At 53.1% G+C, this 13,843-nt stretch overlaps 4 protein-coding genes across 5 annotated transcripts; 2 read left to right on the forward strand and 2 right to left on the reverse strand.

Moving 5' to 3' along the window:
* Positions 1-87: 87 nt before the first annotated feature.
* PV07_08257 (uncharacterized protein) lies at positions 88-2,307 on the forward strand. Its single transcript, XM_016395405.1, has one exon. It carries the CDS (start codon positions 219-221, stop codon positions 1,785-1,787), a length of 1,569 nt encoding a protein of 522 aa, XP_016248824.1. The 5' UTR covers positions 88-218; the 3' UTR covers positions 1,788-2,307.
* Positions 2,270-7,951, reverse strand: PV07_08258 (uncharacterized protein). The gene is made up of 2 exons (XM_016395406.1): positions 6,672-7,951; positions 2,270-6,623 (listed from the first exon to the last, which is right to left on the reverse strand). Exons 1-2 carry the CDS (start codon positions 7,892-7,894, stop codon positions 3,923-3,925), a joined length of 3,924 nt encoding a protein of 1,307 aa, XP_016248825.1. The 5' UTR covers positions 7,895-7,951; the 3' UTR covers positions 2,270-3,922.
* Positions 7,952-8,081: 130 nt separating this feature from the next.
* On the forward strand, positions 8,082-9,834 carry PV07_08259 (uncharacterized protein). The gene has a single exon (XM_016395407.1). It carries the CDS (start codon positions 8,158-8,160, stop codon positions 9,562-9,564), a length of 1,407 nt encoding a protein of 468 aa, XP_016248826.1. The 5' UTR covers positions 8,082-8,157; the 3' UTR covers positions 9,565-9,834.
* Positions 9,835-10,475: 641 nt separating this feature from the next.
* On the reverse strand, positions 10,476-12,657 carry PV07_08260. Of its 2 annotated transcripts, XM_016395409.1 has the most exons (5): positions 12,396-12,657; positions 11,700-12,044; positions 11,580-11,630; positions 11,469-11,522; positions 10,476-11,418 (listed from the first exon to the last, which is right to left on the reverse strand). In XM_016395409.1, exons 2-5 carry the CDS (start codon positions 11,755-11,757, stop codon positions 10,892-10,894), a joined length of 690 nt encoding a protein of 229 aa, XP_016248828.1. In that variant the 5' UTR covers positions 11,758-12,044; positions 12,396-12,657; the 3' UTR covers positions 10,476-10,891. The 2 variants fall into 2 exon arrangements, with proteins under 2 accessions (XP_016248828.1, XP_016248827.1); XM_016395408.1 differs by having other exon boundaries at positions 11,700-12,657.
* Positions 12,658-13,843: the final 1,186 nt, after the last annotated feature.

Raw genomic sequence — 13,843 nt, forward strand, 5'->3', positions numbered from 1 at the left:
TCCCAAAGGAGACATATTCCTCTTGGCGCCTTTGACTTCATTTGAGCCTGTTTGCCGGCTTGAATGACGCTCTCTCAAGTCTTTCCACCTGGATTACCCATCACTTTTACCCTCGCAGTCTGTGCGTCGATCGAACAAGGTGATGGATAGATGACGGCGGTCAGAGAGAGCCCAACAGTTGCGACTCTCGGCCCCTTTTCATTCGTCCTTTGGCCATCATGGCGGATGCTACGCTCCAGTCATGGGAGTACCTCGAGACGCTTCCAGGTACCCAATTCTACCGCCTCTACAGGAGTCCATCTTCTGCTTTGGCGATATTCAGAAAGCGGCTGTCAGCGCTGGCAAAATCCTTCGTCTTGATGCTGTTGTACATGCCCCGGCCTCTGCCAGTGAAACAACTGGAACATTTTGTCAAGGACACCAGCAGAGGGGAACGCGAGCACGCCTTGGATTTGCTGCACCGCTACCACATATTTCGCGATGTCACTCTCCACTCGACCAAAGCATATGCGCTGACTCCGGACTTTGCTAGATCTCTCCGCCGCGCTCTGACGGGGGCAGGGGACAGCCGGTCTTTTGGCCAGGTCGCGCGAGTCCCGGAGAGTGATAGAGTCACTATATCGCAACTGGACGAGTACTCTCGCCAACGATGGGAAGGTATATTAGGCTACATGGTTGGCTCATCATCTATCCCACTTGAAACAGCCAACGAGCAGCCAGCGATCGACCCGGCTCCGGGAGTTATTGAGCTTCTCAAAGCGGGTCATCTCATCGAGGTCAGCGGGGCCTACAATCACGGCCAAAGAGCCAGGATCACAAAGGAAGGCTTTGCGTTTGTCCTGCAAGACATCAACACTCAAGTTTGGGCATTGCTGTTTCTCTACGTGGACAACGCCGAGGTCTTTCACATGGACAAAGTCGACGTCCTGTCCTTCCTTTTTCTTGTCTCGTCCCTCGAGCTGGGGCTCGCATACTCGACCTCGACTCTGGACGAAACTCAGCGGCGCTGCCTCTCTGACCTCGTCTCTCTCGGGCTCGTATACCAGCCTCTCTCAGACGACGGCATCACTCCTGACACTTACTTCTACCCGACGCGTTTGGCCACGACGCTGACATCCGACTCCGCCTCGGCCCTCTCGACAACCAACCTTACCATCGGCACCTCCCTCTCCCAGAAATATTCCTCTTCCTCGGGGACCACGACGCCTTCCGGCACCGTCACACAAAAGGGCTTCATAATTGTCGAGACCAACTACCGCGTCTACGCCTACACGTCCTCTCCCTTGCAGATCGCGCTCCTCTCACTGTTCGTCAACCTCCGTTCCCGCCACCCGAATCTCGTCACGGGGAAAATGAGCAAGTCCTCCGTCCAACGAGCCGTCCAGGCCGGCATCACCGCCGATCAGATCATCTCGTATCTGACGACCCACGCGCATCCCCAGATGAGGAGACACGCGCAGGCCGAACAAGCCGCGCTGCTGGCACGAGGCACCGCCACTGAGTCGCAGGTGCAGCGGACGGTGCCGATCCTGCCGGCCACGATTTTGGACCAGATCCACCTGTGGCAGCTGGAACGCGACCGCATGACGACCACGCCGGGCTTCCTCTTCCGGGACTTCTCCACGCGCGCGGAGTACGAGGCCAATTGTCGGTACGCGGACGAGACGGGCGTCCTGGTGTGGAAGGACGATGCGAAGCGGCTGTTCTTCGTCACGCGCCTGGAGGGCGTCCGCGCGTTCATGGCGGAGAGGAGAGCGACTGGATCTAGTGGTGCAGCACAAGGCTGAAGTTGGGGTTTACGTTTATAGGATGAAGAATCTTAAAAGTGGCGGGATATATCACTGCGAGGCTGGGCTGGCAAGGACAATGGGAAAATGGAAAATGAACACCATTATCTGCGAAGCATTGGGCGTGGGACCATGTGTTCTCCTGTACGAAACCCGTGACGTCGCTATTGAATGATCGATATTCAAGGCATGGCGCTGGTGCTTACATGGGGTTAATCAGAGCATTTGACAATAAAGAGCTGGGATACAATTGACGTGCGATCTCACAGCAATAGGAGACAGGTTCTGGTCTGTCGGACTGCTGGCTCTTGTTACCTCTGAAGCTCCAACAATAGTATCTCGGTGTTGGCAACGTCACTTTCTTGACTACACCACCCACCCACCCGACCACTCGTTCACCCATTCAACAAACCACTCACGCTCACTGCTGTGGCCCATTGTCCACCTCGAGCCGCAAGGGCAAGGAGAGCGGGATACATCCTCCGATGCCCCCCCGCGCTGCACCGCAGCAAAGTCACGCCATCGTGAATGTATCTTGTGAATCGGCATCTTGCAGTCTCCCCGGTCCTGGCGACCCTAGATCTTGCCCCTTCCAATACGATCCAGAGTTTTGTGATCTGCTGCTCTCGCCGGGGTGGACCAGACCCAAGCCCTTCCTTCGCTCTCGTTCCGGGCCACAATGTCGTCCATTGCACATCTCATCAATTCGGGGCCTGAGTTATTTTGCAAGAGGCCGGCTTAATCGAAGGGGAGGGGGCCTGTTGTCACGTTTCTCCACCGGTAGGCTGGACCGTCACATTCCTGTGTATCTTGATAGATGAGAACCAGTGGGGACAACACGCGCATGCTCAGAGGGTTGGCTGAGGATGTATTCCTCTCGGCAACTCGAAGGGCTGGCTCATACAAGACCGCTGCGAGAACGAAGATCGGTTTCATCATGCGTTTCACTTCGGACCGATCACCAACACGACAGACCGATCAGGTGCTCATATCCCCCCATAGCCAGATCACCAGTAACGGATTCGCATCATGAAGACCCGTCCTGATTGCTTCAGCTTCTTCAGCGGTGGCGTCAACGACAGGCATTTAAAAGGAACGCCATCACCGGTTTGATGGAAGTGCTAGAAAAGCTGCCTTCGCTGAAACTAATTGGGTGTAAAATGCTGGAAGAAAGGGGAAGAAAGTAGAGGCGAAGTTTCGACACAGCGTGAGTAGTGGTTGATACCGCCTTCAATCACAACAACCGCTCCTCTCTTTCCAGCCTAGGCGCTCACTCCAGTGAATCCCGTCCTCACCCCGGCGCCGGGTGGTATGTTCGGTTCGACGCGATGGCGAGAGGCTCCTGAATTCCCGCTACGCACGAAAGCCTTGCATCCTTGCATCCTCCATCACGACCGAGACACTCCACATGGCCGGAGAAATCCAAGAATCTTGCTGCTTTGTAGCCTTCGGGCTTCACTCAGAGCACGCAATTTCTATCCATCTCGAATCAAAGAAGCATCGGGCTTCAGAAGGTCGCCGATACGACGGGGTCCTTGCCCTTTAAGTATCTTGAACGATCCAAGGTCGAGTAAGCACGGAGGAGTCGTGGAGCGAAAGGTCGGGGGAAGTAGAAATCGAAACCGAACGGTCCACCTGCCTCGAAAGGCTGACAGCATGCCGGAGAAGGCATAGGCGATGGGAAACGGGGTATCACCTCGGCCGTATGCCTCGCTGTCCGGCCGCAGACGCCCATGCAAGAAGATCTTCTGCCCGCTTTGGTCAAGGAAAATACGAGACGGGGAGAAGTGGGGTGAGAATAAGCGCTTAGGGCACGTGGTGGGATACGAGGATGCTTCAAGATCGATCTCGCGATATCCAGGCGCGCGGGATTCGGGTCGCATTGGCCTCTAAACGGTACGGTATCGAGTCACCAGTTGTGGAAGAAAGGTCAAAGCTTTGGGAGGGGAAATCTCGAGTCGATGCCGATAAACTGGGCCTCCTTGTCGCAGTTCCTGCTTCTCCGGTGGTTGTGCTGTGCTGTGTATCTTCGAGAGTCCACCTCAAGGCAGGCTCTTGCTTCAGCTCGCCACGCTGGTTGACAAGAGGCATAAGAAGAGTGAGCGAGTGGCTGAAGGTGAAATATGAGCCCTTTATCAGCCACCCACAGCCTCCACTCTTTCCCTCGACCCCTTGCATATAGTACATCCCCCGACAGTCTGTATTTTATCTTTCAGTAAACGCGCATTTGTGACCTTGGGTCCCACCGATCTGGAAAACCTGGTTTCTTCAGCTTCACCATCATCCGGACGAATGACTGCATTCTGGGGTAGTAAAAGCTCGTCCCCCTCTGCATCGGGACCATGGAGCAGATGTGAGACGTGATAGACGTGCCCACAAGCAAAGCCGACCAGAGTTTCGGTCTCATTTTCATGAAATGGCTTGTGACAGGACGCGCAATGGCCTGGCTTGATCTCCGCTTCGACTTCGGGTTTTTCCTCCTCTGGCCGTTGATCCTTGGGCGCAGCAGCGTCCTGGGCCAGTGGCCGCTGGTGTTTCGTTATTGGTGCGACGACATCGAATTTGATGCCTTTCCTTCGGCCTCTCCTCAGCGTCTCCATTCCAACGGCGACCTCGCTGCTGAGCACTCTCGCAACGCCAGCGCTAATGCTGTCTTGTAAATCATACTCTCGAATCATCTTCTTCAGTCCATCCTTCAGACCTTCCACTTCTAGCCCCGAGGGTATTCTTTTCACCAAGGTAATAGGGTCAATGGCAGTTCCAACCTCTGCAAGCAGACCAGAGATGAATCGTGGTCTTGACATACTGTATTCGAGGAAATCGTCCCAGAGACTCTGGTCGTCTTGCTCCTTGGCAAACGCGATAGCCTTGGAGACATCTTTCAATTCGTCGATGATCAAAAAAAGGGCCTTTTTGGTCTGGCCTGTTTTGCTCAAGAGGTAGACGAGTTCCTCGACATAATGTTTCTTTTCGCATATCTTCACTGCGTTTTCAAAAGTGTAAGCTGTTGACGCTTGCAGAAATTCCATAAGGAGATCTCGATCGTACTCTGCAAACAACTCGACAGCGATGTCTGCGAAGTGTTCGACGTGTTGTTTCCCCGTGTCAGCTGCAAGCGACGTGGTGATGGCCGAATGCCCAACACGAGGCAGCGTGGGCGTTTCCTGGGTCCCCTCGCCACGCCACAAAGCACGAAGATAGAAATAGAGGAAAGGTTTCAGTGTCGGCTTATCAAGTTGCGCGACAACTTCGTCGGGCTCAACCACTCCAGCAGTAGCTTCGTCCACGAGGACCTTGATTGGGTCAGCTGCGAGTTCGTCCAGTTCCTCGCGAGATGCGCTCTTCACTTGATCCGGCGAAACTCGAAGCATCACGAAGCTGGGAATGTCGTCAGCAACGGCGTCAACGAGATGATGTTCCTTGATCAGTGACATGGCCGTGTCTGCGTCTTGCAGGGCGATGTAGCATTTCAGAGCTTCGTCATAATGCCCGTCTGCAAGGAACAGTTTCCCCAGACTTTCCTGCAATGACCTCCAATCCTGCGACCCTTTTGGAGCACTACCGGAGCGCAACTGATCTTCGATCGCTGCTGTAATGCTGCTGATCTCAAAAAGATCGGAAGGCCATTCATCAAGGAGCTCCTTAAACCGAATCCTGTCGACCTCCGCGTAATGACCGAGGATGATTTCAAAGATGGAAGATGGTAAGGGGGGTGTCAGGTCCAACGTCGGTATGTGAGGCGATATCTCGTCAAACTTCGCGTTTTTAACGAATATCCAGACCCAGTGCTCCCATCGGCTCGTTGTGTTCAGCACTTTGGCTGCGACTTCGCCAGCTTCTGACCAGTTATTGGCGTCAACCAATTGCTTCAGCCATAACTCGCCTATTCTGCGCTTCTCCTTTTCCGCAGCAGAGAATTTGTTCTTGGGTTTGGCCTGCGCGGAGCTCGTAATGGAGACAGAATCCGAGAAAAACTCGGTCAGTGTATTCTGCTGACGAGCCTGCGTGGGGCTGAGAGGAACTGCCGTGCCTGATCTTGTGACGGAACTTGCTTTGGATGGGCTTGGGGGTGTTGAAGTTCCCGAAGACTCCAAAAGGGTGCCGGCGGCTTCGGGATGCTGATCAACCAATTCCCAGGCTTCTTTATATCTCTTGAGGCTCACAAGCCACTGCATGCGGTCATTGAGATTGCGTCTGACTGCGACAATGCAGTCATAGGGGCTGTAGATAAAGATCTTCATGCTTTGTGCCGTGGCCATGGTATTTATCTCTTCTTTGGCACTTGTTTCGCTGGACCCAAACCCCGGGATCCAGCCTGTGAGATAATTGCGTTCTCTGGTACTGCCTGTCCGGTCAGGGCCGCTGACACCGCTTCGAATGCTGTCGCTTGAGCTGAAAATACGATTTGCGCCCAAGAGACGTGGCCCGTACATAGTGGCGTCCCACATCCCCTGACCAACGGTCTCGACGCCTGTGGCGAGACTCGAACCAACCGTGCTCATACCAGATCCAATGGTGCTGAGGTACCCCTTTTGAATAAGTGCAGCTGGGATGCGAATCGGTGGCAAAACCCCCAAGTGATAGTCTGAGGCTGAAAGAGTCTCGAATCTACTCATAGTGAGAGTATCGGTGTCGACTTCTTCCTTCGTTTCGATGTTGACTAGACGCAACTCTGGTTCTAATGCATTATGTCGTGCTCGTCGGCCTCTCCTGCTGCCTTCGCTGTCTTGCGACGCTGAACCGTTGCCTTTCTTCTTTTCCATGAATGCAAGCACCAAAAGCAGACTTGGGGTATATAACGAAATTCCAGATATTGTACAGTCATCAAATCGTATACTATTCAATAGTCAGTCTTTGCACCTTCAGAGAGTGTGTCGAACTCACATCGTAGCGACTTCAGCGCGTCCAATTTTATTATTACCTCCATTTTCCATAGAACCTGGGTAGACCTTGATGATCCATGCTGAATCTCCCCACCCTACCAAGACTTCTTCAACTTTTGCTTTCCTCGGGTCTGGCTTGGGAGATGCACCGTTCGCTGGAGCAGGGATGATGGTACTAACAGGAGAGTCGTCGTCGGTTTCGAGGTTGTCGCGGTCGATCCACTCGGCACGAGCTTTCCAAACACCTGCCATATCTTCCCATCCAGGACGATTGGGTCTGTCGATATGGCTCATTCGTTTCCACTCCAGACCAGACTCTGAACTCTCGAGCTTCAAATTCGATCTCATGATCTTGATTCCTTGTTCATTTACCCAAAGGACATATCTTCCCGAGAGTGACCATTTAATGGTGCTGATAATACCCTCACCACTGTGCAGAATTTTGTCTGACCCAGTGTTTGCACCAAGACCAATTGACCCAAGCCAGCCGGAGGCGGCTGCGGCGGCCCCTGTCGTAGTCGCGTTGGCGCTCTTGCCTGCTTGTCCACCAGTTGTCAAAACCAGAATACCAGCCTGCCCGCCAGATAAGTAGGTTCTGTCCGACTTGTATTCCGGCGACAGAGCAACAGTCTGGACAGGTCTTCCGAAGTTGCGAAGCTGAACATCACGAGGATCGACTAATGAAGCAATACAGACATTGCCGTCGATGGAAGACGTGGCGATGTATATCCGATTTGGAGGTATATCTGGTACGGGAGTTTGCAGTTGCTTCCCTTTAGGCGCTGGCGAGCTTGAGGGTGACCTGTCTGCATTGGAAGCCGCTTCAGCCGCCAGTTTGCTTCCTGTGTCAAAGCGAAGACCTGCAAGCGGGGGAGTGTAAGGAGATATCGAGATCGCCGATATGCTGGCTGTGTGAGCATGGTAGACGCGCAGGGAGTTGAACGACGGCAAAGCGAAAACGTGGATGTTGCCATTGTGAGTCCCAACGATCATTTTATCTCCAGCGACGTGAAAGGCACTAGTCGCATCTCCATTGCGGTATATCGAGCTCACGTTCCTTGTCAACGTAGCATATTTGAGTCGTGGCTCTTCCTCCTCTTCATCCTCATCTTCCTCGGATTCATCTGCTGTCGACTCGGCCTTTGTTGGCTTCGGAGGGTGGCTGGTGATTCCTGGAAGCTTGTCATTGTCGCCCGGCTCAGACGAGCCATCTCCGGCCGCCATGCAGAGGATAGGAAGCTTAGAAGCGCGTCATTTGCACGCGCAGACTGGAGTCTCCAGACGGAGTAAGTGGTGATAGTCGCCCGACTCCAATCCCCAGGAGTCTGGAACATGGAAATGACGAGCGCCAAGTCCTCGGCCTCGTTCAGCCTTGCAGGCTATGCGCCAGAGCATCGCCTGCGCCTTGAGCTCCAAACCAAGTCTGGCATTCAGTTGTTGACGATGCAGTCTTGGATATTTGATGCACCCCATCTCTCTCTCTGACCATGCGTTCGGCCGCTACTCGGCCAATGCTCAACCTGGGAAATCATTTCGTCTGCGCCGGCTGTCGGCGAACAGGATATGATGTGCTTCGTCAACCGGGCTTCCGCCCTCTGCACGCATCGCCAATCTTCCAACGGCCCCGCCGCCGAGAGTTCTTTTCCTCTAATACGTCGTTGATGAGCCAGTCAGTACAGAGAACAGGTGAACAGAAAGAGGGAGACTCAGTAGATTCAGTCTTCGAGTCTGCAACCGCTTCCCCGGCTCAAAAACGAAAAACTGCGCGTTCCCCGGGCACAAAGACGTCGCTGCGAAGAGTTGGACTGGAGGCTCAGAGATCAAAAGCTGGCCTCACGAAACCAACCGTGAGACTACATGAAGAGGCAGAGCAAGCACCAAAACTTGTGACGGCATACGCTGTTGCAGAACAATTTGACCTGGCCAAAGTCGTCGAGATCCTTCGCAACAAAGGCTATGAGCCCGATCCACTCGGCACTGGACTATTTCCACAGGTCGTCCATGTCCAAGTCCCCATCTCGTCTATCTACCGTTCAACCAATCCCTCCGCCAGAGACCTTTCGTCGACTGAAGTTGGCGATGTTTTTGTCTTCCCGTCCGGCACAGTGGTGACGTGGGCTTTACCCGATGGGTTTACATCATACTTTGCGACACGCACTCTTCTCTCCACAGCAGACAACCCTCACAAAGAACCTATTGAGACCGAGGACCTGGACTATGTTGAAGATCCAAACCGCGAACACAGCCTCATCCGCGGTGACACAATCATCCTGGGAACAAAGAAGTCAGAATATCAAGAACCGGCATCAACGGCAGACCATCAACAGGTCGAATCTCATTTCCAGACTGTTGATACAGTACTTACCAAGATTGCCTTCTCCTCCGGGTTTGCTCGCTCCACCAAGCTCGCCGTCCTCGAAACCAACCTTTCCACCTATCTAGCCTCTACGGCGGACATCCCGGCCCTCCTAGCAAAGGGTTCCCGGCTGCCATTCAAACTCTCGCGCGACTTCATCTCCCGCAAAACAGGCCAACTCCTCCTCCTCCGCGCGCAGCTCAACCTCTACTCCGAACTCACCGACTCTCTTCCCGATCTCTTCTGGGACTCCCGGCATGAACTCAACCTGGAAAACTACTACGATCAGGTTGGCCGAGCGTTGGATGTAGGAATCAGGATCAAAGTGTTGAACGAGAAGATGGACTATGCGGCAGAGATCGCGACCGTACTGAGGGAACGACTGAGCGAGAAACATGGGCTGTTCTTGGAGTGGACCATCATCGTTCTGATCGCAATCGAGGTGGGATTTGAGGTCTTGCGGTTGTGGAAGGAAGGCTTTTGGGAGGAAGTGTGGGAGAATGGCGGTGGGTCTGGGAAGAAGGTCAAGACTCTGTAGAATAAAGCCGGCGGGATCAGCCATGAAATTCACGAGACTCCAGGGCAGGGCACAGAGTAGCATAGTCTGTTGCTCTCCTTGAAGACGTCGACAGCGTATACCTGGGTATAAGCTTGCCCTAGAGAGCGTGCGGTGTTTTTGTGATTGAGAACAATGCCACAGAAACGACTTCTCCACTTCTACCACTGTCAGCCGTCCAGGTCAGAATATAATGCAGCGGTTGACGATGAGGTCGGACAAGCGACCTTCCACAAAACTACCTGTACGATAGACAGAAGGGTCTCGAGGGCAGCACCGTGACCGCCCAGCCAGTAATATTCAAAAGGGTGTGAGGAGAAGATCAGCCGAAGATCAGCCGAAGACGCTCAGCCTCGTCGAATGCTTGTAGAATCCCCAGTCGACCTCGATTAGATGTGGTTCACGGACCAGGGTCTGAGGCGTCTGAAGTGCTGAGCCTCTTTGACCGCTACTTCACCGAGCGAGTCACGGCCAGGGCAATGTGAGAGATCGGTGAGGGCGAGAGTGAGACCGTCAGAGCCCCAGTGCGCCCCCCCCGGAAGACAATGGAGTGTCGACTGATCTGATCGGGCGCTGGAGGTTTCGAACTGGGGAGCAGACGATTGCTTGGTTCTAGCGCATGATGAGCTTACAGAGAAGCCTACAATTAGCAGACGATGTTGGCGTCTCGTCTGTCTGGTCGGGCAGACACACAATGGGGACGGACTTTGTCAGAGATGCTCTCGTCCGATGCAGAAGTCGGTGCCTCAGGGCAGAAAGCCAACACACAGCGACAATAACCTCGGTCCACTGCATGACATCTTGAATGTGAACAGACAAGGAGGCTTAGGACTACGGCTACACACAATGAGAAATTCAGGCAAAAACACAGAAGGAATGGGAACAGAAGGGTTGTTTGTTCAAAGCACATTTTCATTTGAGACTAGCTATGGTTCAAGGATCGTCACTGTGATCACTGTGCCAACATACTGTATGATTGGAATCATCAATTAAGACGCAATAGCAATTATGTTTGATTCATCAATCCAATTCAAGAGAAGTGGTTGCCACCCCCACGAACCATCATGATAAACTCATGTGGCCAGTCCAATATGGCCTAGCTGGAAAGAATCATGCTGTTGCTGGCACTTGATTTCAGGTGTTCCTTTGGAAAAGCTAGTGCTGAGTCTGTTGTTGTGTGATCATGCATCTCACTTGACGAGATGGAGAATGTCTGTTGTCATTTGCATATGCTGATGAGTGGCATGTTGTGGTACATGGCAGACATAGCTGCAAAGAGCGTCGGGGTATCTCATGAAGGTGTATGTACTCAGGCCAAAGCCAACACAGCCACCAACCCTGCCAAAGCGATGTTGACACCAGCAGTTCCAGCGCCATTTGAGTTGGGAGCTTCTGGAATGCCAGTGGAGGTAGAGGCAGTCGCGGTCGTCTGAGTTTCAGAGGTGGAAGTGGTCGAGACGCTGGTAGTAGTCATGGTGAAAGATGATGTGGTCTCAACAACACTGCTGCTCTCAGACGACGGAGTCGGGGTGTTGGGCACAGGTGTAAGTGGAACACTGCTCTCAACTGGTGTAATAGGAGGAACCGGAGTTGTCTCAACAGTTGGAGTAGTGGAGGTTGTTGGAACACCTGGCGTCTCGACTGGAGTCTCACTGCTGGCCTTAGAGGTAGGAGTGGACGGCGCGGGGGTAGTAATGGTGGTGATCCAAGAAGTGGTCAACGAGGTGACTGTGACGGCAGTGGTGGATGGAGTGACAGAAAGAGTCGGGGTCAAGGTGGATGGAGTGCCATATGGAGGACAGTCAACAGGGGTGACGGTAACAGTCACTGGCTCTTCTGCAAACAATGTCAGTGAAATTGCAGAGACCAGTGGGTTTGGTACTTACGGCGTGGCATGAGATTGATGATGTCGTTGATCTCATCAAGGGACATGTCTCTAGCTGTGCGGTTTTGTCAGTGTTGTGATGTCAAAAAGTTTGTGGGATTGAAATTCTCACCTGCAAGGGCAGCAACGACCTTGTCATGGACACCAAAGTTGAGGGCAGTGGCTGTTTGTTTTGTCAGCAACAAACACACACACGCACGCACACAATTTGAAGCAGGGATTGTTGACTCACCATAGGAAGCAGCAGCAAAGCTGGCAACCACCAAGCTGATGACATGCACAATCTTCATGGTGAAGGATGTGAGATGGATGAGGTTGGGTGATGAATGTGGTGAGTAAGAGTATGGAGTATCCAAGTTCGTGGGTAATTCTGGTCCAAAAGAGCGACGCAGATGGTGTTGATGAGAACTTGAAGTTATTTGGTAGAGAGTAAGAGGCGGAGGTTCAGGTCGAGGTTTCGGAAAATGCAGAGGAGAGATTTATAGCAGAGAGGAGGCTTCGCAGATCGACCCGGCCCACTAGTGCGATCTGTCGTCTGGCGCGGCCCTGCAATCACTGCAATCACTGCCAGAGGCAGCTGCAATCAGTCAGCGATCAGATCAGACCCAGTCGATCCAGCCCAGATCACTGCTGCGGAGCGTAGGAAGCTGCCATGCGATGCACCTATCCGCCACCCCGACAAAGCTGGTGATTGCGCAAGCTCACAAGCCTTCCAAAGATCTTCTTCTGGCCGTTGCCCCTCCACCACCTGCAGCCACCCGCTCAAAGAGGCACACAAAGATATTCTGTGCCGACTTCCACGGCTGCACAAGCCTGCAGAGAGAGAGCCCGACGACACGGACACAGGCTGCTGTTGGCGGCAGAGAGGCAGACCAACAGACCGACAGACCGACCGACAGACAGACAGACAGACAAACAACAAGCCTACCTCAAGACCATGTGGTGGCGACGATATGCCCAACATCAGCCAGCTCTTCAGTTCTCCAGCTCTTTCACAGCTTATATATCTAGCAACCGAAATTCGGGAGGCTGGAAACCTCAACTTCGGCTAGCTGCAACGTCTCATCTTGGAGGCGAAACAAATGTACCCCAATCTGTCACACTGGCTGGGGGCGTCCCGTGGCCGTTTTCTTGACAGAATTACACGGCGCGAGGATGACTTTGTCAAATCATACTCGATGTTGTGACACCGAAGACCAGGAATCCACAATGAGGTGAGAGACACGGACAGTTTTATCGCATGGAGATTCTATCTCACGCTAAATGCGGGTGATCGACCGCTAAATATCTTAGCGTTCTCTAGCGCCGAATTACCCAACGACGAGCACGGATGGGCATGCAACTTCAATGGCTGCCACGAGCCGCCTCACCCTCAGCAACGCTTTGTCCATGAGCGATACAGACACGGAGAGCAATACAGAGAGATCAAAAGCAGGAAACAAGGGGCCGTGCCGGCCGCATTGACACCAAAGAGGGTTCTGCGCAACGAGTGCTCCCAGGACCCGTCAAAGGTGTTCACAGGCTTGGCTTGGTCTTTTCATACGCTCATAAAGGCCTCCAGGAGGCGAGGCTGTCATGTATAACCACAAGAAGCGCTGATGTGATGATACGAGGCTGTACGCTGATGGTCCATGGGGGTGAAAGAGCATACATCCGTTGGGTAGAAGAAACGAGGGGGGTTGAGCAGAGGGTTCATGGGGCAGCTGGATCGTCACAACTAAACTTGTTCATTTGGGAGTCTATTGCTCTGTCTGATTGCATTCCTGCACCTCAATTCCAAGCATAATGTGTATTGGTTGTTGGACAGGGGAGTTGACGACGGCTGTTCTGTAGCGGGCAGGCAAATCATTGCAACAAATCCTCTTTGTGGAATCGGGCGACTTGAGAACAAGCACGGAGAGCGAATCGTTGCATGCAAGGGGATTTCATTCCTATGATATTGAGCCACTGGGCCAAAGAATAACGGTTGCAGCTTCTTGCCCACATGGCCGACCAAACACTCCGCAGAGGCGGATCGCTTACCACTTCTGCACAAATGCGCCTCCGTACTAGTTGTGCCTCTCTTGCTCCTCTACTGCCAGCTGGCACGAACACAACCCTGTGGGTTACAGTTCTTCTTACAGAATTCAGAAGGAAGAGCTTCTGTTCTCCCAAATCGACTGCTCGAGGTTGCGTCGCATCGCAATATGTGTGATTGACAGCTCCCCACTTAATACGACCAGGTCGCGTCGATGCACCCTTTCTCCTCCCTGACGATTGGTATCTTTGTTGCTGGATACATCACTGCGCGCTGGGATCTTGTTACCAGGCTATATGAATTAGCCATCTTTGCTTGGGACCACGGTGTTTTTGCACGCGTGGCGAAAGCATTCGCGA

This window comes from Cladophialophora immunda (assembly GCF_000835495.1).
Source record: "Cladophialophora immunda strain CBS 83496 unplaced genomic scaffold supercont1.4, whole genome shotgun sequence".
Taxonomy (NCBI): Eukaryota; Fungi; Ascomycota; class Eurotiomycetes; order Chaetothyriales; family Herpotrichiellaceae; genus Cladophialophora; species Cladophialophora immunda.

Bases quoted from the DNA above. Each gene is read 5' to 3' on its own strand.
- PV07_08257 (XM_016395405.1), top strand. From the start codon at position 219: ATGGCGGATGCTACGCTCCAGTCATGGGAGTACCTCGAGACGCTTCCA.
- PV07_08260 (XM_016395409.1), bottom strand. From the start codon at position 11,757: ATGAAGATTGTGCATGTCATCAGCTTGGTGGTTGCCAGCTTTGCTGCT. The intron at 11,631-11,699 runs GTGAGTCAACAA...CAAAACAAACAG, and splicing joins CTTTGCTGCTGCTTCCTATG to CCACTGCCCTCAACTTTGGT. The intron at 11,419-11,468 runs GTAAGTACCAAA...CATTGTTTGCAG, and splicing joins CATCAATCTCATGCCACGCC to AAGAGCCAGTGACTGTTACC.
- PV07_08259 (XM_016395407.1), top strand. From the start codon at position 8,158: ATGCGTTCGGCCGCTACTCGGCCAATGCTCAACCTGGGAAATCATTTC.
- PV07_08258 (XM_016395406.1), bottom strand. From the start codon at position 7,894: ATGGCGGCCGGAGATGGCTCGTCTGAGCCGGGCGACAATGACAAGCTT. The intron at 6,624-6,671 runs GTGAGTTCGACA...ACTATTGAATAG, and splicing joins CGCGCTGAAGTCGCTACGAT to TATACGATTTGATGACTGTA.